The sequence below is a fragment of the Tenrec ecaudatus genome, chromosome 10 (assembly GCF_050624435.1).
Source record: "Tenrec ecaudatus isolate mTenEca1 chromosome 10, mTenEca1.hap1, whole genome shotgun sequence".
Taxonomy (NCBI): domain Eukaryota; kingdom Metazoa; phylum Chordata; class Mammalia; order Afrosoricida; family Tenrecidae; genus Tenrec; species Tenrec ecaudatus.
The window spans coordinates 64,771,867-64,799,418 of NC_134539.1; the positions used below are offsets into that span (position 1 = coordinate 64,771,867).

Genomic DNA, 27,552 nt, shown 5'->3' on the forward strand with positions numbered 1-27,552 from the left:
TATATATGTTAATGGTGAGTCTGCATTTATATTTTATAGAGTAGGTGAGAAACTAAAAATTGATCATAAATATTGGATCATCAGAAACAGTAACTGTTCAGTATTATAAGCCTGTGATCCAATCCCTGATGGAGCTCACTTGTATATACTGACGAGAGAATCAGTGGGGTCGTAAGGCTCTGGGACGGAGTTACGGCGTTTTTCGTGTCCAGAGGGAAGAAGACTGCTGAAGACTGTAAGCCCAATGAGCCGAAGGACAATGAAGACATCCGACTCCATGACTGACCACAAGGACTAGGTGCTTGCCTACCACTGCTCGCATTCGGAGGCCCTGGAGAGAGTGGAAGAAAAATATGAAACAAAATCATGAAAGAACTCAGGCTACTGGTTGAATAGAGACTTCTGGAACTCCCAAGACCACCTTGTACCCTTCAAGTCTGCAAATGAACTCACCGCCATAGCTCAGTTTTCAGTCAAACAGTAACCATGGTCTTCAGAGGAACCATAACTTAGGGATGTGCACAGACCTTAGAAGAACCAACTATTTGAGCCCCAAAGGGCAGCATTTTGCCAAGGACAAAGCTGAGAAAGATTAGAAAAGGAGGGATGGAAATAGGAAACAAATGGAAGGGAGATCAGTGGTGAGACGTTGTGAGCTTTGTAACCAATGAGGAGAAATAAAATGCTTAGACATTGTTGAATGGAAATCTTATCTAGCCTATAAATGTTCACCCACTTCACAATAAAAATCGAGAGCGAGAATCAATAATAATTCCTGTTCATTATAATGAACTGGAAGAAATAGAGAAGGGTAAATGATAGTTTTATTACAATGAAAACTGGATTAATGGCTAATATCCTTGATGAGAAAGCATTTTCTCCTTCAAGAAAAGCAGCGGGGTTAAAACAGAGACTCTAAAGTCAACAAACCCATTTTTACCACATGTGAGCTTCGACTCTAGACCTCTCCATTTCTCAATGTGAAACAGGCAAAGAAGTATACTGAAACCCAAATAAAATAATGCAAATGCTTAACAGCGTGCTTGATGTGCAAAATCAGGGCTTAATTGTTATTCTAGTAGTGGTTTTAATGAAAATTATATTGATATGCATTTATGGTACATATTGAGCTATCATAGTATTTCTAATTTTTCCAATAGCTTCTTATAAAAGGGCCTTAGTTTAATTATAGGGAATGAAACTATATACCACCAGACTCTGCTTTCAAAGTAAAATATAAAACATAGTTTAATAGGGCTGGTGAGGTTTCTGTGATTAAAATGCCTTCGCTTGCTCATAAAAATAAGAACAATAGAGTACAAAAAATGATGTGTGGCAAAAACATAGGAAATATCCTTGCTTACCAATTAAAGAGCGTATGAAAAACAGAATAAATAAAATCTCTTAATTTATGCATTTTGTGTTCTCATAAATCATTTTCCTGTCAAAATTATCAGACTTTATTATTGCTGAATACTTTAAACATCATAATGGAATTTTGGTGGCATAAATCATAAAGCTTTCAGTTAGAGCATTTGTGTACATACCTCAGCATTTTTCTTATACCTTGATTTTTAAAAAAATAGAGCCCTCTGTCTGGAAATAAATGTGTGCAGAGTGTAAATGTCAAACTATACTCTTAAATTACAGGAACTCAGCACTCCCAGCTGGCCACGGTGCTTCCCGGATAGTTATGGATTGTCTCCTATGTTTCCAAGCCTCGCTGTTCTCCAAAATCGAACACTACCAACTGGTACTCTTATCATAGAAAGGAGCTTTAGCTACACACATCCTACCTACAAGCATTTAATTTTCCTATTTCCTGACAAAAGAAGAAAAATTCAAATGTAACAGATTCAGTAATGGCTTATCTGTGGCATTAAGAAATCCTCTCAGTTCACTAATAAAAGCCACACTTGGTAGATCTGATTTGTGATTTGAAGGGGAAACAATAGATTTCAGTTGTATGTCATAGTCCATCCATCTTTGGAACATTGGGACTAAATGTTAATATCTACTATACAGAGTAAAAGTCACAGAAAGTCATTTTGTATTTGGAGGTGAGACAAGAAATAAGGGAAAAGACCCTATCCATTGTGAAGAAAAAACTCTTTTAAAAAAAAGTATGATGCTTTAAAGGTTGTTGTTTATTTAATCATGACAGCAGAAACAGATTTTAAAATTGTCCTCTTAAAGAATTTCTTTGAATTTAGATCTTTACTGGTCATAACTTTGTGTTTCAGTTGTGAATTATCTTTGATAGCCTTCGATTATTTTTCTATTGGTATTTCTGTTTTTTTTCTCACTGGTTATCAAAGAAGTTTAACTACAAGGACATTAAACCTTTCTTCTCCCCCATTAAATAGATTAAAAACCGTAGTAAATAATCATCATTATATTGGGAAGCTTTTGAGTGACTTTGAAGTACAAGAGTGTTATGACTTAATTTATATTTTTAAAGTTGAGGTGCTGAATAGAGAGTTGGTGGTAAAAGAAAGGAGGGCCCGCATATTGGTAGCTTTAGCTATGAGAATAATAGGGTTGGAGCACTCTGAGAGAAGCAGTTGGATTCGATAAACGTTTTCGAGATAAAATGAAAAGGATTTGCTGACGGATGATGTGAAGAGATGTGGAAAATGAATTCTTAGATTGGGCTTCGAAGAGCTGGTCGGATGGTGCTGTCACTGAATGATAGAATACTGCACAGTTGGGTCATATTAGACATTTACATTTGGGATATCATGTGTACACGCAAGGTTAGAGTTCAGCAAGGTACAGATTTGGTTATCATTGGCATATAGATCATTGTAAGACCATGTAACTGGTGGAGATCACCAAGGACACATATGTAGCTCATGGGGAGATGGTGCCGGGGAACAAATTCTGAGCACTTGTTGACCAAGAAAGAAGAGCCAGCAAAGATGACTGAGGAGCAGCCAATAGAAAAGAGAAAGACCTGAGCTCTCCAGAAAGGGAGAAGAATTAACTGTGTAGAATTCATGCCGAAATCCAATTGGGTAAGGGGAAGAGAGTGACTTTGGGGATTTGGCGACCTGGAAGTCAGTGCTCCTTTGTGATAGAGCGGTCCAGTGGCGTGGTGAGGACACCACCCAGAAAGGCGGCGATTGCGTAGACGTCGAAAGTAAGTCTCCATGTCCGATGCAAAAGGAGTGGTTTCCCTTTTTCCCCCTTTCATGGAATATCCGTGTTCTCAAATGTTGACCAACAATATTTAGATCACTTTGACTTCATGGCACGTGCTGAAGCAGTCAGCATAGAGCATAAAAATATAGTTTTTCACACTGATGGTATAATAAGGAAAATAGGATTTTGTGAGAGCCTGGGATTCTCCACTGCCTTTGCCCGTGGACATCCAAGCACAGATGTACTAGATCTATTGACCAGATGCTATCCCAATCCCTAGCACTCTCCCAGGTCCTGCAGTACTGAAAGCAGAACTCCAAGATTTCTCTATCCTGCCCTAGATCACCATGACAATCGGTCTTTTTTAGTGCCCCTGAAACCTATGCCTTATTTGTTGGCTGGGAAATTCCAAAGCCTTTCTCCTCTTTTCTTCACTCATGCATAATTCTAGGGCTTCCCGCTCATTCAGAAACTAGAAGTTATTCAGGAAAAAATACCCATGCCCTCTTTAATGACTCAAGCTTCAGAACTGTGGGGACAATGGACGGTGACAGGGAGCCATGTCCATTCTTTCTAAGAGAGCAGAGTTGTTTTGAATCTTGCCAGTCAATTCCAAATTGCAAGGATTAGTAAACTTCCTGAATTCCAGCAGCTCTCACAGGTTAGGGCCGTTTTTCAAATGCAGAAGGTATATCTGGGTGGCAGTGGGGGCAGACTAACAGAGATCTTATTATTTTCCAAACCTTTAGAAAACTGAGTGGATATTTATGTATGCATATCTGTGTGCATATGTTTGTATGTACATAATTTTATTTTAAGATGGAGGAAACGTTTTGGAGACATTTGAGCAGATTAATAAATAGTATTTGTATACATGTAACTAAAACAGTAATTTATCAGGTAGAAGGCAGATGGGGGGAATAAAATGCCAACCTGTATGTTCAGTTGTGTTGTGTTGATGATGAAGTGCTGTTTATTCAGGCCCAGCCTAGCTTGTCAGCAACATAAGAGCCTTCGCAGCACATGACTCCCCGCATAGCTAGAAGACAATAATAAATTATCTCCTATGCAAATAGCACCAGCACAAAAGCAGAGCCAACAGACTCTGCCTCTCGGATCCCTGGAGATCCTCACCTGCCCCTGGTTTGGCTCTGGCTTAAACACGAACCCCCTGGCCTCATCCTAGGCCACTGAGACCTAATCTAGTTTGGGTGCTTGTGATAGATTAGAAAGGGCACGTTTGTTGACAATCTTTGCTTTGGGGTTAGAGTAGAATTTAAGTATTTTGATTTTCCAACATGCCTACCGTAGCCTCAGAAAATTTTGTTATAGCAAAACTTCATCAGGCAAGTTATTAAGAAAAAACACCACTTCTTTGGCTCTGTGGAATTTGGGGCCACCCAGAGGAAATATAAGGCAATGTTACTCAAGGAGATTTAATAAGAAGAATCTCTTGAAACCCCAAACTAAACACACCGCCCACATGCTGATTCAGAATCACAGGGAGTCTTTCGGGGAGCAAACAGCCTCAGCTTTCCTCTGCAGAACTGTTGGTGGTTTCAAACTGCTGATCTGTGGTTAGTAGTCCAAGGTGCAACGCCACGCACCACCAGAACGCCTTAACCTATTTTCATGGCAAGGCTTGGGGACTACTGGTCGAGGACGGGCCTCTGTACAAATCAGTTCCCAACCTTGACAGAGACCAAAGGACTGCTTTGTTGTCATCAATCCCTATTCATAGTGAGTGGCCCTCTAGGCCAGAGAACTGCCCAACAGGGTTTCCCACACTGTACCCCTTTACAGAAGCAGGATGGCCCACCCTTCTCTTCCCATGCAGCTCGGGAATTCAAAAGCTCTGAGCTTGCCGTCAGCGGCTTTGCTTCAACCACTGCACTACCAGAGCTTCCTTGGGATAACACATAGCTTCCACGAGCAATGATTCTCAGATTTCAATATGCATTGGAATCACCTCCAAATGCAGATTTGGCTCTTGGAGGTCTGGGGTGCACCTGAGACTGCCTGGTGTTGCTAACGTGGCTCAACTTCGAGTGGCACTTGAAGTAGGAAGACCCTGTTGTGAGATGCCATTGAGGCAACTGATCACGTGGCAACTCTATTCACAACACACAAAATTCTGCTGGATCCTGTCCCATTCTCATGATTGGTTCAAGATCAGACCAGTGTGCTTGGTTGGTTGATTTTGGGGGGTGTCGATTGTGAGCCCTTTCTCTCTAGTCTTCCTTCCTCATCTTCGTTTATAAGCTCTGCTGAACCTCATCAGCATCGTAGCAACTCACAAACCTCCACTGACAGATGGGTGATAACGGTGCCAGAGGTTCCTTGGCCAGGAATCAAACCACTGTCTTCTGCATGGAAAGTGAGACTCCTCCCATCGAACCACAGCCTCAGCAAGATCCCAGGGCCATCGTTTTAGCAGAGGATTGGGGCTCAGTCAATATTTAAAAAAATCATTTTTGGGGATTCATACAATTCTTATCACAATCCATACATACATCCATTGTGTCAAGCATATTTGTACATTTTTGCCATCATCATTCTCAAAACATTTGCTTTCTACTTGAGCCCTTAATATAAGCTCCTCATTTTCCTTCTGTCTCTCCCTTCCCCCTCCCTCCTGAACCCGTCATAATTCATAAATTATTATTATTTTGTTATATCTTACACTGTCTGATGTCTCCCTTCACCCACTTTTCTGTTGTCCATCCCCCAGGGAGGAGATAATGTATAGATCCTTGTAATCGGTTCCCCCTTTTTACCCCACCTTTCCTCCACCCTCTAGGTATTGACATTCTCACCACTGGTCCTGAAGGGCTCATCTGTCTTGGATTCCCTCTGTTTCCAGTTCTTATCTGTACCAGTGTACTTGCTCTGGTCTAGCCAGATTTGTAAGGTAGAATTGGGATCATGATAGTGGGGGGAGGAAGCATTTAAGAACTAGAGGAAAGTTGTGTTTCATCATTGCTACCCTGCACCCTGACTGGCTCTCTCCTCCCCATGTGCGGCCCTTCAGTAAGGGGGTGTCTAGTTACCTACAGAAGGGCTTTGAGTCTCCACTCTGCACTCACCCTCACAATGATATCATTTTTTGTTCTTTGATGCCTGATACCTGATCCCTTAGACACCTCGTGATCGCACAGGCTGCTGTGGGCTTTGTTGCTTGTGGCCTTTGTTTCATGTGGGCTTTGTTGCTTCTGAGCTAGATGGCCACTTGCTTATCTTCAAGCCTTTAAGACCCCAGATGCTATATCTTTTGATTGCTAGGCACCATCAGCTTTCATCACCACATTTGCTTATGCACCCATTTGTCTTCAGTGATCATATCGGGAAGGTGGGCACCCACTGATATGAGTTTTTGTTCTTTGATGCCTGACACCTGATTCCATCGGCACCTCATGATCCCACAGGCTGGTGTGCTTCTTCCATGTGGGCTTTGTTGCTTCCCAGCTAGATGGCTGCTTGTTTACTTTCAAGCCTTTAAGACCCCAGAACCTATACCTTTTGATAGCCAGGCACCATCAGCTTTCTTCACCACATTTGCTTATGCACACATTTGTCTTCAGTGATCGTGTCAGGAAGCTGTGCCTCATGGAATGCCAATTTAATAGAACAACGTGTTCTTGCATTGAGTAAGTACTTGAGTGGAGGTCCAATGTCCATCTGCAGCCTTAATACTAAACCTATAAATATATACACATAGATCTATTTCCCTACCATTCTATATAAATATATTTATATATGTACATGCCTGTATTTAGACCTCTGTAAATAACCTTTGTCTCCTAGTTCTTTCCTCTATTTCCTTGTACTTTCCTCTTGTCCCACTATCGTGCTCAGCCTTCATTTGAGTTTCAGTAATTTCTCTCGGTTACCTTGCCCTTGCTGAATCCCTACCAGGCCTCTTACACCTTTCTTGCTATTGATTTTGGATCACTTATTGCTCCCCTGTCCCTGGGTTGCTCAGCACCACCTCCTTTCCCCCCACCTCTCCCTCTCCTGTGTCCCCCCCGGAACCATTGATCCCATTGTTTTCTCCTCCAGACTATTCATCCAGTCTATCTTATCTAGATAGATCTGTAGAGATAATAATATGCACCAAAAATCAAGTTATAGCAAGCTAGGCGATGAGTGAGAACACAGCTGTGACAACAAAAAAGAAAATCAATGACCCACAGAAGAATAAATTAATTTCTTAAATTAAAAGAAAAAAATTTTAATTTTAAAAAGAATGAAAAACTTGTAAATAGATCAAGGTCTGATTTTTGACCTCTAGGTGTGTCCTCCAGTCAACTCCTATGGGGTGCCATGCTCTGGCCCCAGAGTCTATCCTTTGCACTCCCTCGGGAGATCCCTGCTCTGCTCCCCCCACCCCCACCCCGTTGCTCTGCCACATGCCTTTAATGTTTTGCCTCGGTGTCATGGGGTCAGTCCAGGCCAATCCCGAGACTGAGTCTCCTGTGTTGTCCCCAGTAGGGCCCTGGGTCAGCGAGAGACATCGTGTGTCATAGTGGAATCGGTCATATGGTCCACTCTGTGCATTGGCTGTTCAGAGCGCAGATATTGTCCTCCAGGCCTGGTGGGCCAGGATGTGCTCCACTCTCTCTTCCTCCCCCTTCATTTGCTCCCGTGTGCTCTGATCAGACATGTCCCTCTCCAGGAGCTGCAGCTTCAGTGCTGTCCTCTAAAGTAAATTCTTCTGTGGGGAGGGGCAGTTGTCCACACAGCTGGTTTGAGCGGAGTCAACCAATATTTTTGAATTGCAAATCTTCCTCAAGTGTGGCTTTGAATAATGCTGACTCTCTTGAATCCTCCCTTGTGCTCAGATACCATAGACTCCTCCCTCTCTTGTTTACGTGACCCAGCCTAGAGTGTCATGTTAATTGTTGCTATGTTTTAAAATCTTGTAGAAATGTGTCTTCTCAAGGAAAACACATTTTGATGTTTTATGCATATGATGAAAATAACCTCTTGAACGGAAGCTTGTAGGACATTTTTATACGGGTGTCCTGCTGTGAAGCATAAGGTCTTCACTGGCCCAGTTTTTGAGAATTAGGCTGCATGCTTTCCCCAGTCTTCATAATAAAGCCCTACGGTGACCTTGATGGCATTGGAAATACTGATGGCACCACAGCAGAATTAAAGCCACCACAGTACGACAAACTGATAGAACATTACCTGGTATTGTGATGCAGCAAATACCTTGCTACACCCTCCTAATCAGTCTGTGTAACTCCCACCAAATGCCGGAGTGGGGCCACGGCGAGTGGGTGCATTTCGTATCTTTCGGATGGGTCTGAATAGGAGAGGCTGGCCGAAGATGCGGATCGTGTCACACGACTAAGTTGTGAGCCGTTGGTAACAGGATGAACAGTGACTGTAAACACCTGCAACTTTTAGCATTAGTCAATTTTGCCATCCTGGTGAGCCTCCAGTGAGCTGTCTGAGAAGCAGGAATGAGGGATCCTTCCAGTCTCCAGAAAGAAGTGTGAAGAGTGGGGCATGTGCATTGGACCCTGAGATCTATGCCTTCTGGGCCTCCCCGAGCCTCGAGAGGGCACCGAGATTCTGGAGAAGCAGCGGCAGGAGCAGCATGAGCGCACACCTCAGAGTGGTACCTCACCCAACCACAGAGCAAGCAGAGCCGGCGGTGCCGTCAGGCAGGAGGCTCACTTGCAGAGTGGGATCCCTTCAAGCATTTAATTTGGGGGAGTTCCCTTTGCTGACTCAGGGAACTAGAGCCTGGCGACTTCAGGTGAGGCTGTGACAGAGTAGAGTACTCTTTGAGCAATGATCGGTGGTAATGACAGAGCTTTGCAACATCACTTAAGCAGGGTAAAGGCCAAGGAAGCACATGGTGGGGAGGATGCAGACCTGAGAGAAGTCCGCCTGCAGGTGAGGCAGGGAGGAAGCTGTCCTGACTGAAGAAATATGTTATGAGCCGTATGTTCCTGAATTGCAACCTATTACAATTAATTTCCCTACAGGAGCCCTGGTGGCATCGTGGTAATGTGTCGGGCTGCTAACTGCAAAGCCAGCAGTTAGAAACCACCAGCTTCTCCATCAGAGAAAGATGTGGCTTTCTACTCCAATAGAGTTACAGTCTCTGAAACCCACAGGGGCAGTTCTAGCCTACCCTGCTGAATTGCTGTGAATTGGCATCAACTCGATGGTAGTGATTTTTTAAAATTTCCACATAAATCCAATAATGAGCCAGAATTGACTGGTCAGATAATCTACTTTGCCAGGAGAAAAAAAAATGAGTAGGAATAACATTGTAGTTGTGGTAGTTACATAATCTTGTGTCAACTTGAGGGGATTAAGAGTGAACAGATGGAGTTGAGCTTGTCAATCAGGTCGCAGCTTAATTGGAGGTCAACCAAGATACATGGCTCACTGGAGGCTAGCACCCCAGCCCCTGCTTTCACCTTCTTGTTGTCAAGTCATGTGGAGCCACACTGAGACCTGGAGATGCTTCCACTGCCACTGGATTCTCAAGACTTTGCACTCAATGGCCTGTGATCTTCCTGAATTTGCATCATTGCATTTGCTGCGTGAGTCTGAAGAAGGATTTATGAACTAGTGTCTGAGTGTCCCTGGCTTTGTTTCTCAAGTCAACCTGGCCTAACACAACAGTAATCATCAAAAAGAAGATTTCAAGATTTATCCTGACCCAAGCCATGGTTTTTTTCAATCATTTCGTATGCATGTGAAATCTGGACATTGCATAAGAAAGACAGATGAAGAATCTGTGCATTTGAATTATGGTGCTGGCAAAGAAGCTTGTAAGTGCCATGGACTTCCAAAAGAACAAAGAAACGTGTTTTGGAAGAAGTACAGCCAGAAAGCTCCTTGGAGACAAAGATGGCGAGACTTGGTCTCACGTACTTTGACCAGGTTGTCAGGAGAGAGCAATTTCTGGAGGAGGATATTATGTTTGGTAAAGTAGAAGGGCAGCGAAAACGGCTCTCGACAAGATGAATTGGCACAGGGCTACAACAGTGGTCTCAAACGTAGCCATGATTGTGGGGCGGGTGCAGGACCTGGCAGGGTTTCGTCCTGTTGCCCAAAGGTAGAGTTACTATTTTTGAACTACTCAACTTGACAGCACCTATTGATAGCAACAGCAAGAACAAGTCATGCCACGGCTTTCCATCCTTGGCAATACAGTACAGAGAGTGGCTGTCCAATATTGTTTTCCTTTGGGAACACGGCGTCTTCTCTTCTGATTCATAACAGCACAGAGTTCAGCAGTCCGGCTCGGCATTGACAATCAGTGTTGGTGAGGACACCAGTGTGACTGTTCACCATTTTATCTATTGAACATTGTATATAATATGAGGGCAAATTTAGGGGATATCGTATATTATAGACATCTGCTTTTATTGTAGATGCGTTAAAACTTTTTAAAGTTTTACAACTGGCACAGTAAATGAAAAACATCAGTGAAGCTAGCACGCTTTTTCTATGCTATTCTCGTGGTTGAGCATGTACACGACAAAGTGTGCTCTCACTCAGCAGTGTCTACATGCACAATTCCTGACAGTGATTGCATTCTTCCAGTGTCCACTGCTAGATTGTTCTTCCACCATTAGCACAGACTCACTGCCACCTGAGTTTCCTAGCTAATCCTGTCAGTGGTTGTTGTCTATTTTCTTCTCTGTCTATGGATCCGAAAAAAGCACAATACTCCAGGGAGATATCCTTCACACGTTAAACAAAGCTATGGCTGGGTTTTAAGAAAACTTCACGGCACATGTTTGGTCTAAATCTCAAAGGCTCTCTCTGGCCATGAGTTTCAGGGGTTCATCCAGCCTTCATGACTCCAAACAGTCTGGATTCCACAAATTCAAAACTCTGTTCTGCAGTTTCTTTTTGAGCACATGTTTCCTCAAACTCTTCTATCCTGTTAAATCTCATCATAAGTACAATTGTTGTTAGGTGCAGGCGAGGCAGTTCCAACTCCCAGTGACCCTGCATACGAAGGAAGGAAATGCAGTCCAGCCCTGCACCACCCTCACCGCTAGTGTCAAATCTGAGTCCGCTGTTGCAACCAGACACCCCCACAGACAAAGGGATTCTCTTTGCAGTGAAGGACTCTCTAGACCAGCAGTTCTCAACCTGTGGGTTGCGACCCCTATGAGAGGGTCAAACAACCCTTTCACAGGGGTCACCTAAGACCATGGGAAAACACGTATTTCCGATGGTCTTAGGAACTGAGACACCACTCCTCTATCCATCTCCAGGTGGGTCCACACACATGCAGACACGCCCACATACCAGTACCCGTAGTGATGACATCATCTCACCAACCCTTTCACATACACCCCGTGCAAATACAGATGTATGTGACTGGTGTATGTGACACCAGTCACACGTATAGAGAGAAGCTGCTGTGTAGAAAGCAGCTGCTCTGTTAAAAGCAGCAATATTGGAGATAAATTGACACGTCGTGAATTATAATTACTGGGAAAATGTAAAATCATGTACTGTAAAATCATCAACTATTGCACAAAAACAAATCTGTACCATGGGAACTTAATTTGGATGCTGATCGGTCTTTTAATAGTCAGCTGTGGTTGATGTGAATACTGCCCCCTTGTGATAGTAACAGGTAGGTTAAAAAAACACAGAGAATGGTAAATCATAGGAAACTTTAAGGAACTGTGTTGACTGAATTATGCCATGTATCATCTTTTATATTATTATTATAAAGCTGTTATATGTTAATTTCGTTAACAAACTATCCCATGACAATGGATCATGTAGAGAAGAACGTTAAGAAAAGAAAGTGAGGATTTTGTTACAGTCTGGTTTTACCTCAATAATTACAGCAGGAATTGAGAAACCACAATGTGTTATTTGTTGTGAAGTTCTATCAGCTGAATCTATGAAGCCAAACAAACTAAAATGCCATTTTGATAGCAAGCATTTGAGCTTTGCTGCCAAGGATACCAACTCTTTTAGGAGCAAAGCTGACGGACTCAAGAAAGCCAGACTTGACATTGGTGGCAAGTACCACAAACAATACACAGAAGTCGTTGAAGCTTCATATTTGGTGGCACTCAGATTTACTGTTGCCAGCAGCCAAAGACATTGTTTGAGTTATGATCAGAGACGAATTTATTATGAAATTGAGTGTAATTTCCTTATCTAAAGACACTGTCTGCAGAAGAATAGATGACATGTTTGCTGATATTCTTTATCAGGTACTCAAGGAAATTAAATCTGCTCCTTCTCCAATACTTAGCATCCAGCTGGATGAATCTACAGACTTGCAAACCGTTCCCAGTTACTGGTTTACATGAGGTATATTAACAGTGGCAACTTGGAAATGAGTTTCTTTTTTGCAAACCTCTTGAAACAACAACTACTGCACGTGATGTACTTGACACAGTTGGTTCATTTCTGAAAGAGCATAAGACCTCTTGGGGAAAGATTTGTGGTGTTTCACAGATGGTGCTACAGCTATGCTAAGATGTCGATCTGGATTTCAATGCTTGGTACTTAATGGGTCAGCAAAAGTGATCGGGACTCACTGTGATTTATCAGCAAATATTAGCAATAAAGACACCACCACAAGAGTTGCAGGAAGTAATGAAAAGTGTCATCAATTCTGTCAATTTTGTAAAAGGAGAGCACTTTAAACACTCGACTGTTTTCGCAACTGTGCAACGAGCAACGAGTTGGATGCCCAAAATAATGCTCTGCTATTTCACACTGAATGAGATGGTTGTCAAGAGGAAAAGTTTTAAAAAGTGTTTGTAAGCTTCGTGATGAACTCAAAATGTTTTTAAATCAGAAAGCAAGACCGCAGTTCGAAGCATTTTTTAGCGATCAAAGTGAACTGCAGAAAATAGATTACTTGGTTGACATCTTTGCCATCTTGAATGAGTTAAATTGATCACTGCAAGGACCAAATGCAACATGCCTCAATTTGTCTGAAAAGATCTGATCATTCCAAATGAAACTTCAGCTTTGGCCCCCAAAATTGGATGAAAATAAAATTTACATGTTGCCTACCTTATCTGCTTCCTTTGAGGAACATGACATTGAATTTGACCGCTGATGGTCATTTCTGTGAAAGAATACTTGCACATGCTTGCAGATGAAATTTCATCATACTTTCCAAATCTACCTGACACTCTGTTTGCACTTGCCAAAAAGAAGCCCATTCTTAGTCAGATTTGAAGATGTTCCTGACACAGCACAAGAGGAGTTCATTGAACTTACTAACAGCAAGAACTGATTTCTCTCCAATGCCAGTTACACGATTCTGGATCAAGTGCTTGCTGTCATATCCTGTTCTGTCGGAGACTGTGTTGCACCTTCTTCTTCCATTTCCAACAACATATCTTTGTGAAACAGGGTTTTCCAGCTTGTTGGTTATCAAGTCTAAATATGGAAGTAGACTTGTTATGGAAGGTGATCTTCGCTGTGCTCTTGTTAAGACTGCCCTGAGAAATTCTCATCTGGTGAGAAAGAAGTTATATCAACCTTCGCACTGACGTTGGCTTTTTATGCATACTGTAGCAATGTAGTTTATTGTTGGTATAGTAAGACTGTTACCCAAGCTACACCATGCTTCAAGGCAAAATTTCATTTATTTGTCATTAGAAATAAATATTCCACAAAATATAATTACATACTATTTTGTGATGAATCATGATGCTTTAATTATGTTCAATTTGTAACAATGACAGTGTGACCTGAACATCAGATATTTACATGACGATTCATAACAGTAGCAAAATGACAGTGATGAAGTAGCAACGAAATAATTTTAAGGTTGGGGGTCACCACAACATGAGGAACCGTATGAAAGGGTCGCGGCATCAGGGAGGTTGGGAACCACTGCTCTAAAGGATGATGCGACCCACTGGCGTGGGACCTCTGCCGCATTAGGTGCCTTGTTTACATTTTTCTCTTTCCCCTATAGAGCAAGCAGAGCTGACATTGCAACCCTACAGAAATCATGCAGTAAACCCCACTGTAATTATTTTTTAAAGAATTTCTGCTTGGAGTAAACAATAACCATTAGAATTCAAAATTATAGAAAAGGGCAATTCAATTTTTAAAAAGCTCATTACCGCTGAGTTGATCCAGACTCATCGTCACCCTAGAAGACAGAGGAGAACTGCCTCACAATAGGTCTCCTTGGCTGTAAATCTTCATTAAAAGTAGAAGAGATTTTTCTTCTTCCCTGGGGATCCGCTGGTGGTCAGGAGATTTGTGTGGTTAGCAGTTCAAGTTGTAAGCCACTAGCCCACCAGGTTCTCAGAAAAGATCAATAGCCAGAGGATGCTATTGGTTTTATCTCCCTCTAGGGAAAACAACAACAACAACATCAAAACAAGGAGAAAAGAATAATAGTGCTCTATTATTTTCTACTGGTAGAGTAATTTAATTTTATCAGCAGACATCCCTGTGTAGATCTTAGGAACAAAAAGAGGAAATTAAAGAATAAATGTTTATGTTTGTTTGTTTGCTTTTGAGCTTTCTTGCATCTGGAAGTTGTTTATTTATCTGTTTTGGGGAGGAGTAAAGTTATGGGAAACTCAGGTCCTGAAGGGCATTCAAAACAGAGTTCAGCATATGCTCACCAGGTTCATAGAAACTATTATTTTTGCCACGTTATTAACTTCTTCTTGTTATTGGGTGCCATCAAATTGGTTCTGAATCATAGCGACCCCATGCAGAACCGAACGAGACCCTGCTCAGTCCTCGGCCAGTGTCACAGTTGTTCTCCTGCTTGAGCCCATGGTTGGCGGCTGTGGTGTCGATCCATCTGACAGAAGGCCTTCCTATTTGTCAGTGCCCCACTGCTTTACCAAGAATGTGATGTTCATTTTCAGGGACTGGTCTCTCCTGAGAACATGTTTAAAATACATGAGACAAAGTCTTGCCCTCCTTGCCTCTAAGGAGCATTCTAGCTATACTTCTTCTGAGACAGGTCTGTTTGTTATTTTAGCCTGGAATAATTGTTTTAATGTCAGGATGCTTGTTCCTCATCCAAATGATTCCTAATAATAATGGCAAAATATGTTTTAAACCACAGCATGAAGACTTCTTAAAGGAAAATATTTATTTCACTTGCATCTAAAATAAATACCTGCCTTAATACATCATATTTTTAAAAACCACACATCCCAAACCCTACTACCATCGAGTTGATTCCAACGCACAATGGCCCCATAGGACCGTCTAAATCTGATCCCTGGGGTTTCCAAGGCCATAACTCTTCACAGAAGTCAACTGGCGAACCTTTCACCCTTGACTTCTGGGTTTGAACCACTGACCTCATGATTAGCATCCCAAAACTAAAGAGAAAAAGAAAAAAACCCCACAAAACCACTGCCATCAAATTGATTCCATGTCTTAGTGACCCTATATAGGACTCTGAGACTATAAATCTTTATGGGATCAGGGAGCAGACAGCTTCACCTTTCTCCTACGGAGCAGCCGGTGGATTTGAAGCACTGATCTTGTAATTAGTAGCTCAATGCCTACCCCACAGTACTACAAGGGGCCTTATATATAAAACTTAAAAAAATGTATTACACAAATCCCAAATCTGGCTATTGTTATATCAATGTCTTATTTTCTGTTGTTTTTCAGAACTGTATCGTCCACAGAAATATCACCAGCGACCTGAAAACATTCACAGACAAGTATGGTTTGGATGCTCTCGTCCTCCTGGCCAGCTACCTGTCGGAGGAGCAGCAGCCTAGACGGCACATTGCTGTGTATTCTGAGAACCTGGAGCTGTGCAGCCAGGTGAGGACTCCGACGGCACCAGCACATAGCACAGAACCCCAACCTGCTGAGGCTGAGACTGTGGGTGGAAGAAGAAAATGGCTCGATGGCTTATAAGAAATAGGTACAAGGGATAAAGTCTTAGCGTTTGAGTTTTAGGAACTGTTTAAATGCTTTACCCCATCGGGCCTTTTAAAAGAGTGGCATATCCATTTTTTTCCTAGACTGAATCCATAGAGATAGGCCGCTTCATATCTTCCTCACTTGGAGGAGGGCAGGTTCTCATTGAGAGCTATAGGTAGCTACTTCTACATGGCAATCGCTGACAAGATCTAGTCCCTGTATGTCTCAGGGCTGCCACAGCACAGTGTCACAGACTGGGAGGGCGGGCAACCAAAAGGCACTGCTTCACGGTTCTGGAGGCCACAGGCGCAGCATCAACGTGCAGGCAGCTCAGCCCTCTTTAAAGTCTCTAGTGGGACTCTACTTCCATGCCGGCGAGTCCCCGCAATCTTCAGGGTTCCCCGACATGTAAATGGATCACTTCATTCTCTGCCTCTGCCTGCATGTGGCCCCTTTTGTTCTGCGTTCTGCATCTCTCCGTCTCTCTGGTCTTTGCTCTTCTTGTGAGGACATCAGTCTTATTGGATCAAGGTCCACTGCAGCTCAATCTCATGCTAATCTAATGAATAGGTTCTTCAATGACCCTATTTCCAAACCAGGTCACAGTCAGAGGTATCGACGTTTAGCACTTCAGTTTGTCATTCTGAGGGACATAATTCAACTCATAGCAGTCCCAGTTTGTGCCCAACAGTTGGTAACTGGCAATCTGATGATTCAATCAAAGTTAGTTGAGGTACCAACATTCTGTCTGGGTGATTAGTTGTGTTCTACTGTAACTTAAGACTTAGGAAATAATGAAATAATGCAACAAATTAATCAAAACAGGCCACTGGGTATGCCACTGGGTAATAATTAACATGTGAGCAACATGCATTTTTCACGATCATACGGGCTACATGGATATAGAAAGGATCTTTCCTTACAAATACATTAGAGTCTCTGTGTGGTGCAAGTGGTTAAGGCACTCTGCTACCAACCTAGAGGCTGAAAGGTCCAGTCCAGCGAGAGACAGCTCAGAAAGAAGTTTTGTTCTCCCTCTTCGGCGCCACCTTCACTTTGGCATTGTGTTATCTCTGGGCAACACCGAGCGGCTGTTCTTGCGTATCTTAGGATCTGAGCCATTCGTGGTCAAGACTCTGCTCTAACGGCACCCTTCCCCGGTGGCTGGGCACAGTCAAGCCAGCCCCTGTAGCTTGACGGCCTGAGTTCAAAACCCGGATTCCTTATATTGAGCTGTGTGTTGTTGGATAAGCCATGTAACCTGCTGTGTCTTTGGTCCTTCGATAACATGAGAACAGAGAAACACATTTTTTTTTTTTGCATTTGCTTTCTACAGCCTTTTCCCTTCTCTGTTTCTTTTTATTGCGAATTGGATGTAGGTTGTCAGAGCAGATCCGTTTTCCATTCAACATCTCATATCCATTTTGCTTCATCCCATTGATTGCGACGCCCTCAATGGAACATCTCTTCTACTTCCTCCCTGAATAATATGAGGTGAAGCTCATAATATGTGAGCACAGCGCCTGGCATCGGAGACAATGAATAACGTGCTCAGCTCTTACCCAAGATGTGGGCAGTTTGAACCCACCCACTGCTCTGCAGGAGAAAAAGGGGGCAGTCAATCTCCATAAAGATGTACAGTTAATCCGAATGCTCTACTTTGTCTGTAGGCTAACAATGGGTCAAAATTGATGACAATTGAAACAGATTTCCTCTTTTCAACACTATGTACATGAATTCTATTCAGGTGGGGCCATTTTCAAAGGCTTGGAATGACACAATACACAAATCCAGAGTCCCACAGTTTATTGCTGGCCTCATATCAATGATGGTCCCGAGGTCTCCTCTGGCTTCCAAGTCAGCTTTGGATTCTGTGTCCATCTCTTCTGGGCCCCATGTCTCTGCTCCCTACAGGAGGCAACTTTGACCGGAATGACATTTGAAAAGCTTTGTCCCTAGTGGCTTCTTCCTCTTTCATCCTTTGCCTCTGAAGCTATTGGAGGTTAAAGCTGGTTCCCACTGCTGGTGCCTAAAGAGAGTTTCCCCCCCTGGCCTTAATCCAACACTCTCCCCTGGCCTTGATGCTACTGAACCAACGTTTCTGCTTTTTTCCCCCGCTTTTCTTACAAACTTGAGTTTTGTTCTTGTTGGAAGATGGCATTATATTACACGGAGGAAAAGCTTTTGATGGTTTTAAATATTGTTAGCTCTAACTTTCAAGAGCCAAAGTTGGGCAGCTAGATTTTGAGTTAAAAGAAAAGACATCTTAGTAAGGTTGGAGAGAGGGGCAGTAGTACTGTGCTGTGAACTTTTCATGTTTGACATTCTACAACTTTTAGTTGTCTTGAGGTTGTTTGTTTGTTTTTAGGTAATGAACGTAGGTTGATTTTATATTAGTTCATTTGTTAAGACCAGTTACAAAGAGCAAAGATCACCTGGTGCTCACACCCCCCTCTGTGCCTCCTGACAGATTTGCTGTGAACTGGAGGAGTGTCAGAGCCCTCACCTGGACCTGGAGCCTTTGGAGTGTGGCTGTGATGCGATCCTGGTGTATCAGCAAGAGAACCCCTCCGTGACTTGTGACCAAGTTGTTCTCCTTGTCAAGGAAGTCATCAATCGCCGGTGTCCAGAGATGGTCTCCAACAGCCGGACGTCCTCCACTGAGGCTGTCGCAGGCAGTGCTCCACTATCCCAGGGGTCTTCTGGGATTATGGAGTTGTATGGCTCTGACATAGAGCCACAGCCCAGCTCGGTGAATTTTATCGAACACCCTCCGGATCTCAATGATTCTAACCAGGCTCAGGTGGATGTGAACATTGACCTTGTGAGCCCAGATAGTGGGCTGGCCACCATTAGAAGCAGCCGGTCGTCCAAGGAGAGCTCAGTGTTCCTGAGTGACGACAGTCCAGTGGGAGAAGGGGCTGGGTCTCACCACAGCCTTCTCCCAGGGTTTGACTCCTACAGCCCGATCCCTGAAGGGGCAGTTGCCGAGGAGCACGCACGGTCAGGAGAGCATAGTGAACCCTTTGATCTCTTCAACTTTGACCCGGCACCCATGGCTTCTGGGCAGTCCCAGCCATCTTCCCATTCTGCTGACTTCTCCCCAGAAGATGACTTCTTCCCCAACAGTGATTCATCAGAAGGACAGCTCCCCACGGGTCCTAAGGGACTTGGTGAACTAGAGATCCATGCGTCTAGTTATTTGTCCACAGCTGGCAAAGAGAGCCTTGTAGAATTTGATGAGCCATTTCCCCAGAGACAAGAAAGTCCCACAGATGACTCTGAAAGAAATTTGAATGTGACAGATTATATGGGAGATGACTCTCCTTCGCCAGAAAGGTTGAAACATATTGGAAGGAGAATTCCACCAACACCTATGAACAGCTTTGTAGAAAGCTCACCATCTACTGAAGAACAAGCCCCTCTCGATGCAGAAGATAGAAGGCACAATGTAGTCGACAGTGGCCACACAAAGCAAGCCAAGGCCCGTGCGAGATGCAGCAGCTGGTGGGGGGGTGTTGACATTGACTCTAAAAATATGACCGATGCATGGAGTTCCAGTGAACAGGAATCTGTCTTCCAGAGCCCCGAGTCATGGAAAGGCCATAAACCAAGCCCCGCTGAAAGGAGATCCTCAGATTCTGTATTCCAACCCCCAAATCTCCAATTCTCAAAATCAGGTACTTGGGACTCTGAATGTGGCCACCTGGGACGAGGTAGCAGGGAGAATCAAGAACAAGCCGAAGCGAACTTGCAGCTTCAGACCCTGCCTGCTGAGAAGTCCCATTCGCCAGATGCTTCTCCTCCGAGAACCAACCACCTGATAGAAGACTTCTCCGCCTTGTGGCATTCTGAACAATCCCCAACAGCAATGCCTGAGCCTTGGGGAAACCCTGCAGATGAGAGTGAATCCGGGGCAGTAGGGGCATTCCCGGCCTGGAGTGCCTTTGGGCCAGAAGGTGATTCTAAAGCCTTGGAGATGACCTGGAATCTGCACCCCGTGAGTGGTGAAACCCTCGCTGTGATGAACCCAGATGAGGGGGCCGTGCCACAAAGGGGGTTCTCTTTTCCTTCAGAAGACCTAGTAGACCAGGTACCCGGTGGGGTGACTACTGAAGCCGCTTCAGAAACCTGGGGCAAGAAGAACAGGGACTCTAGTTCTGGAAGCCCCTGTTCTAATGTGCATTGGGCATGGAGTCCATCTAAGCCACCAGAGGAAGTTCAGGGTGGTTTAGTGGGCCCTAACATCCAGGGCAAGGTACATGAAAAGGTAGCTTCTTGGAACCTTTTTGAAGACAGCATCAAGAAAGGCCAATCAGAGATTCTAGCTCCCTGGGAAGATTCCTTCTTATCATACAAATGCTCCGATTACAGCGCATCCAACTTAGGTGAGGATTCTGTGGCCTCTCCCTTAGACACCAACTATTCCACCTCTGACTCTTACACATCACCGACATTTGCTGGAGATGAAAAAGAAGCTGGAAGCCAGCCATTGGATAAAGGAGAAGGCTTTGAGTTCAAAGATTCTAACTCTGCCACTGAGGAGGCCCAACTGCCCCCTCAATCGCCAGAGCAGCCCCCTAGAAATCGAATTAGCTCAGGACCTGGGAACTTAGCAATGTGGGCTTCGCCGCATACAGGTAACAGTTCAGAGGCGAACGTGGCTTACCACTCAGCTCAGGATTCCCAGCAGCCCGAGCACGCAAATGATGCGACCGTCTCTCTGGAGGGTGATGTTGGGGACAGCAGCCAGTCCAGCTATGAGGACCCGAAGATGATGCAGCTGTACAATGAAACCAATCGACAACTCACACTTCTACACAGCAGCACCAACTCCCGGCAAGGGATGCCTGACAACCTGGACTTGTGGAACCGAGTCATTCTGGAGGACACTCAGTCCACTGCGACCATCTCTGACGTGGACAACGACTTGGATTGGGATGACTGCAGTGGAGGGGTGGCAATCTCCAGTGAAGGTCAAACACAAGGATATGTGGTGGAAGGGACTGAATCAGAAACCCGATTTTCAGTGAGACAGCTAGAACCATGGAGTGTGGAGTATCCAGAAGCAAATCAGGTAGACTGGGAACTTCCCGCCTCTTCTCAATCCAACAAGGACACTGCTGCCAATGAATATCATACCCTGAAAGAGAAAAGTGGGCAGCTCGTCGCAAACGGCATTTGGGATTCCGTCATGAGAGATGACGACATGTCATCCTTAATGGTACCCAGCTCATCACGTAGTACAGATTCAGAGCAAAACAAATCAGTTCCTGAAACTCCTGGTTTGTCGGGAAATGTTCAGGACCATCCCATCCTAGATGTGCTTGGTGCCTGTGAAGTCGATCAGTCCGCATCACTTACACCTGACCCTGACAACCAGGACGTGCAGAGGAGACCCTTGCAGGATGATGCCGCGCCCTTGGTGACCAGGCCTGAGGAGCCAGGGCATCTTACACATTCAGACCTGTGGAAGGATCATAGCTCTGAGCAGAGTGGAAATGTAGATGAGGTCGGTGCCGCTGCTGACCGAGAGGACATGGAGGAGGAGGAGGAAGAAGAGGAGGAAGAGGAGGGGGAGGAGGAGGAGGAAATAAGCTCAGAGGAGGACAGTGCCTCAGGGAGTTCTGGAAAAGGAGAAGCAGAGCAGGAACTCTCCTCTCCAGTTGCGTCCGAGCATCCAGAAATCTGCATGGAGTCAAGCAAAGTCACCTCTCCCTCGGGTATGGCCAGTCCTCGGGCAGAGGAACCAGAGGGAGATGTTGAGCCGGCGAAGGGATCTCGCCATCTGGATTCCCATGATTTCCAAATAGGAATGTCTGCGACTAACCTGGAGGCAAAGGATACCTATGAAAATTGCTCCCTGAACCACAGAAATGTGAGTGAGTCTGCTGAAGATACCAGAAGGATGAGTTTAACAGAAAATGTACCGTTATCTGAAACGGATCTGGAAAAAATGGAGGAAGGGAACCTTCTGGAGCCAGAGAGAAGGAATGAAGGGCCACCTCATGGATTTCCTCAAAGCCTTAGGGATGGCCTGAAAGAGAAGGATGTGCAGTTTAACTGCACACGTGCTGAGAACACTAAGAATTTTGAAGTTAAGAGTATCAACAGTAGCCTTCCAGAAGCTAGTTCACCCGGTCAGTATGGTAAAGGTGAATGTACACATTCAAGTACATCTAGCCCAGATCTAAATGATTCTTCAGCGGCATCGGTTTCCTGGAGTCACCTAGCCAATGCTGAGCATGATAAAGAGGCTCAAGATGGCTGGAGTAGACACAACCAGGAAGAATCCGAGGTCATTACCCCTGGGGGCCAAGGAGAAGCCATTACTGAGACTAGGGCCTTGGAGACAAACAGAATGGAAGGATTTGAAAAGAACTTTGAGCGCCAAATGCCTACATTTTTAGAGATTTGGAATTATTCTGCCGATGGTGATTCTTTATCCTCTCTATCCAGCCCTGAAACAGGCAAATATTCTGAATACTCAAGTGCGTGTCAGGAAAGAAATCTTGTGATTAGCCATCAGGAGAATAATGCAGGTGACCTTTCTGAAACTGTGCAGCCACGGGATGCCAGACCCAGCTCAACGAGCTCCGGCTCGGATGATGATTGTGCAGATGATGGAGAGTCTGTGGAGAAAGAGATCCATTTGACTACTTGCCAAGATGCTCAGAGTAAATCCAGAGCTTGGAACTCATTGAACGACTCTAATCAGTCCTTGACCGCAGTTGATCTCCATATTCAAGAATGTTCTGAACATACAGGCAGTTCAGCACCAGCAGAGGATGAGAATAGGTCAAACCCATTCCACAACAACCAACAAAGTAGCCTAGATCACTGGAATTTCTCACCACCATTCGAGTCTTTGGATAAATCTAACATGTTCTTGGGCACCCCTGATCCCACTGGTCAGAAATGCTCGGAACATACAGGCCATTCAGAGCCAGCAGATGATGCGGATAGGTCAAACCCATTCCACAATGACCAACAATGCAGCCCTGATCGTTGGAATGTCTCATCACAATTAGATTCATTGAATGATTCTGATAAATTCTTGGTCCGGGCTGGTCTCGATGTATATGAATGTTCTGAATATGGAGGCAGTTCAGAGCCAGGAGAGCATGAGAATAAGTCAGACTCTTCCCAAGATGATCCACAAAGTAGCTCCAATCTCTGGGATATCTCACCACAATTAGAGTCACTGAATGAGCCTGATAAACTCTTGGCCACAGCTGATTCCAATACTCAGGAAGGTTCTGCATACACGGGCGGTTCAGAACCAGCAGAGAATGAGAGTAAGTCAAACCCACTCCGTGATGCTCTAGAAGGCAACCCTGATCAAGCACGAGAGGAGAGGGACATGCAGATGACAGCAGTGGATGGGAAGAGAAAGTCGTCTACTGAGACAGTGACCACATGGGATACTCCGTGGCAAACATCTCCCCAAACTGAACTATGGCCTGCAAACAACTCTGCATTGGAAACACTTGGCTTCTCAGCTGAGAGTGTGGACTGGTGGACTGCCTCTCCACAGGAAGGCAGAGCAATTGAGCAGACATGTGAAGAGGAACGTTCAAGCTCAATGGATGTGTTAGAGATGAATTCTTCAGCCTACCAAAAGGTAGATCCCTGGGGAGTCCCCCTTCGTGGTGGTGCAGAGCCCATGGGAACGCCGTGCATTAACCCTTTCGAGACTAAGCATCAGCCCACCTTTCTGGACAGTCATGGGAAGGATTCCCATGAACTACTTTGGAACATTCAGCCAAAAGAGGCAGACTCAGATGCTGCTGATGAGCATAACCAACTAGAAACACTGGACCAAACTAAAGAAAGCGACCCCAGAGAGCAAAGCTTCATCTCCACAGCGTGCGATGAACTCACTTCTGAAACATGTACTCCAGAGCCGTGTCAGGATACCACACGGCCAGACAGGGACCGACCATACCCAACATTTCCAGGTGAAAATGAATGTGTTATGTCTCACGTTGCAATGTTTGAATGCCAAGAAACAAATTGGTGGGCAGGAGAAAAATCACCCAGCAGTGAAATTACAAATGCACGCCTTGCCTCAGAAAATGCCCCTGTTGCCGGCGCACCTAGTCAACTGATAAATAAATCAGGCTCAGGATGGCAGACCTCTGCCCCTAGTGAGGGCTCTCGGAGCACATTCGTTCCAGACATTTTACATGGCAATTTCCAGGAGACCGGGCAGCTGGCCTCTGTGTCCCCTGATTTGTGGATAGATGCAAAGCAGCCCTGCAGTTTGAAAGTAGATGGTGAAAACCCTGATATACTGACGCACGATGGCCGGGATAGCAACTTGGAGGTTCCCAGCAGCCCCGATGTATGCCATGGCCCTGAAGCACAGCAGGGGACTAAGCACCACTCCAACACTCAGATGGGCTATGAAGCCCAGCCCAGGGAGTTATATGTCACCGAGCCGAAGGCGCAGGAAGACTCTAGTCAGGAGCCTGGGCAGACATGTGTCCCATATGATTCAGGACCATATTCTAAAACTGTCTGCACCCCACTGCCTGCAAGCAGCAAACTAGCAAATAGACATGGCGTGTATCTGCCTGCCTCTCCCAGAGCCTCTCTGGAACCTTCGGAAGTAAATGATGACAGCATTGCAGATTTCAAGGGAACAAGCTCGGATGGTGCACCAGCCTTGGAAGCGTTGGGCAAAACAGTCCCAGTCATTGAAAATGTGGGAACCAATATTTTTGTGACTCACCCAGACCCCTCTCTGGATGGCAGTCACCATGGTTTCCCAGAGGGCTTTGCTCCTGGAAGCGAGCATGAGCACCCTTCAGCTACACAGAGCCCTGCCTCGGTCACCGATACTCTGCTGGTCTCGGATATGTGTCTAGAAGCAACTGGCTTTGACCACAGCTTCAGTGATGCTTCCGGTCTCAACACATCCACAGGAACAATTGACGACATGAGTAAGTTGACATTATCAGAAGGCAATCCCGAGACACCGGTTGATGGAGATGCGGGGAAGCACGATATCTGCTCATCTGAAGCCTCGTGGGGTGATTTTGAATATGATGTCATGGGCCAGAACATTGATGAAGACTTAATGAAAGAGCCTGACCACTTTCTCTATGATGCTGACCCTCCTTCAGAGGAAGATATCCCGAAGGCACCAGTGGCACCTTATACACCCCCTTTTGATTTGTCCCATCTCACAGAACCTACCCCTGGTGCTCAAAAGATGGAGGAAGCTGGGCCTGCGGAGCGTGAGTCTCTAGGGAATGAGGTCCCAGAACTCGTCATTTCTTCCCCGCCTGATCGAAGAGGCAAGGGAAACCATCCAGAGACCACCAGTGGACAACCTGGGCTCCAGCTGGTGGCGCTGCACATTTCTGAAGACACTGAGTCCCTTTCTTTGCCTCCTAAAGGAGGCTCCCAGGTTGACTTATCTGCACCTGATGACACCGACTGGGATGTGGAAACAGATGACTCTCATTCACCAGCAGGTGGAGACATGGGACCACCATATGGTAAGAAACAGCCCTCCCTTGGAAGGCTAAGAGGCTGCTGCTTTAACTGATCCACTCACCTAGTGCATTTGTAAGATCGTTCTTTTTATCAGTGTGTGTAGACAGATAACTGCATTTGCTTACCCGTGTCCCAAGTAACAGTGTAACATGGAATGCATACAGAGTAAGTATGTGCTATTATTGTTAGGTGCTGTCCAGTCATCTGCAGCTCAGAGAGACCCCTTGTATGATAGATTAAAGCACCACTCAGTCCTGCCTCAGCCTCACAAGAGCCGTTGGGTTGGAGCTCATGGTTGCAGCCACTGGGTCGATCCATCTCCTTGGGAGTCTTCTTCTCTTTCAAGGAACCCTCAAATGTATAAAGCACGATGTCGCCAGGGACTGGCCCTTCCTAATTGCATGCCCCAAGTCCATGAAGTCTTACCATGCTTGCTTCTGAGGAGCATTCTGGCTGAGCTGCTTTCAAAACAGATTTGTTTGTTCTTCTGTTACTGCGGGAGAAAATCAAACAGAGCTGCAAAAGAAAACTCTTCCTCACAGTTTCTCTTAAAATGGGTCCATTTTGCACAGTTCGCAAATCCAGTCTCACCCTCCCCTTCTCCCCATCTTCCACTTCCAGGTGTCCACGAGGGGAGATTAGAGTTGGAAGAGGAAAAATTAATTCTTACCAAAGACCCTGAGCAATTAAAGTCGGAACACCCGGAAGAGAGATGCACAAAGATGAATGAAGATCATCATGCGTTACACATGGATTACATACTCATAACCCACGAAGAACAATCACCTCAAACTCCAGAGGCTGGGGAAGGAAAAGAAAGTACATGCGGATTAGAAGAATCTCCCACAAACTCTGAAACTCAGTTACCAAGTTTCCCAGACATATTTAAGTCAGCCTCTTTCAATGAAAAAAAAGACCCGTCTTCAGAAAGAGGGGTTTTCAAAGATGATAAGAGGTCTTCTCCTGAAAGTCCAGGGCAAGAACATGGTTGGATGGTCTTGGGCCACAATGAGGTTGGTGATCCGATGGCAGAAGGAAGCCCCAGGCAGCTGGAAGCTGGGATCGCTTGGTCTGGAAAGTCTGCAGAGGTTACAGAGTCGGTCTCAGATTCCAGTCCAAGCAAAGCCTACCAGATAGAGGTTCTAGAAGAAGTGAAGCCTCTAGAAACTTTAGTACAAGCGGAAACTTCTGCTCTGAGCGGCCAATCGAGGAAGAGCAAGAGCCGAAGCAGGGCTGGGCCAGATGCTGTTATGTTGCAGGCTGTCGCCCATGACAATGAATGGGAAATGCTTTCACCACAGCTGTCTCAGAAAAACACGATCCCTGAATCAGAAGTGGAGGCCGAAACAGAGTTCCTTGAAGCAAGCAAACCACGACCAAATGGGTAAGCAAAAAATTAGATTTATAGTTTTCTGAAAATCGTTTTATTTAGAAACGGGAAAGTAACAAAAGAATATGGACTATATAGCTTTGCTTGTAGTTATTGAAAAATAGCGCCACTGACAAAAACAGCTTCCAGATCATCTTAATGATGCTTGGTGTCCATGTACAGCCCTAAAACCCCTTTCAAGTTCTCCCTAGAATTTCATACCCAACCGTCTATCTCACTGACCCCATCTACTCATTTTACTTCCGACTCTTACAAAACAAGCTGATGAAATGGGAGGGGGCTACCGTTGATTCCACATCTACTATGTGCAAGGCAGTGAGCACACATGAACCTAGTTACTGCTTCTACCACCCTCAGGTGGTGGGTACGGTTATCTTCATTTTCTACCCCCTGCTGGACGGTGGGAGAGGGAAGTGGGTAAGACCCGAAACTCAGAACAGTCCTGTCACTCGTTTACAATGAATGAACAAGAGTAAACACTCTGGGACTCAGTATTTAGCAGGGTGCATGTATGCTTTCTGTTTTGTTGCTCGGGTTTTCAGACTGGCACACTGCCATTCGTTTACTTGTAGGAGTTTCTAGTTTTATGAAGGCCTTAACATTTATGAGTGAAGTCT

General features: G+C 44.9%; 1 protein-coding gene across 1 annotated transcript in view; it reads left to right on the top strand.

The window, feature by feature from the left end:
- The window catches only part of PRUNE2 (prune homolog 2 with BCH domain), a 308,041-nt gene that overhangs the window by 185,553 nt on the left and 94,936 nt on the right, over positions 1-27,552 (top strand). The window contains exons 8-10 of the mRNA XM_075559541.1: positions 15,778-15,936; positions 18,509-25,547; positions 26,167-26,929. Of these exons, the coding sequence (XP_075415656.1) occupies positions 15,778-15,936; positions 18,509-25,547; positions 26,167-26,929 (7,961 nt within the window). The remainder of the gene's footprint in view (positions 1-15,777; positions 15,937-18,508; positions 25,548-26,166; positions 26,930-27,552) is intronic.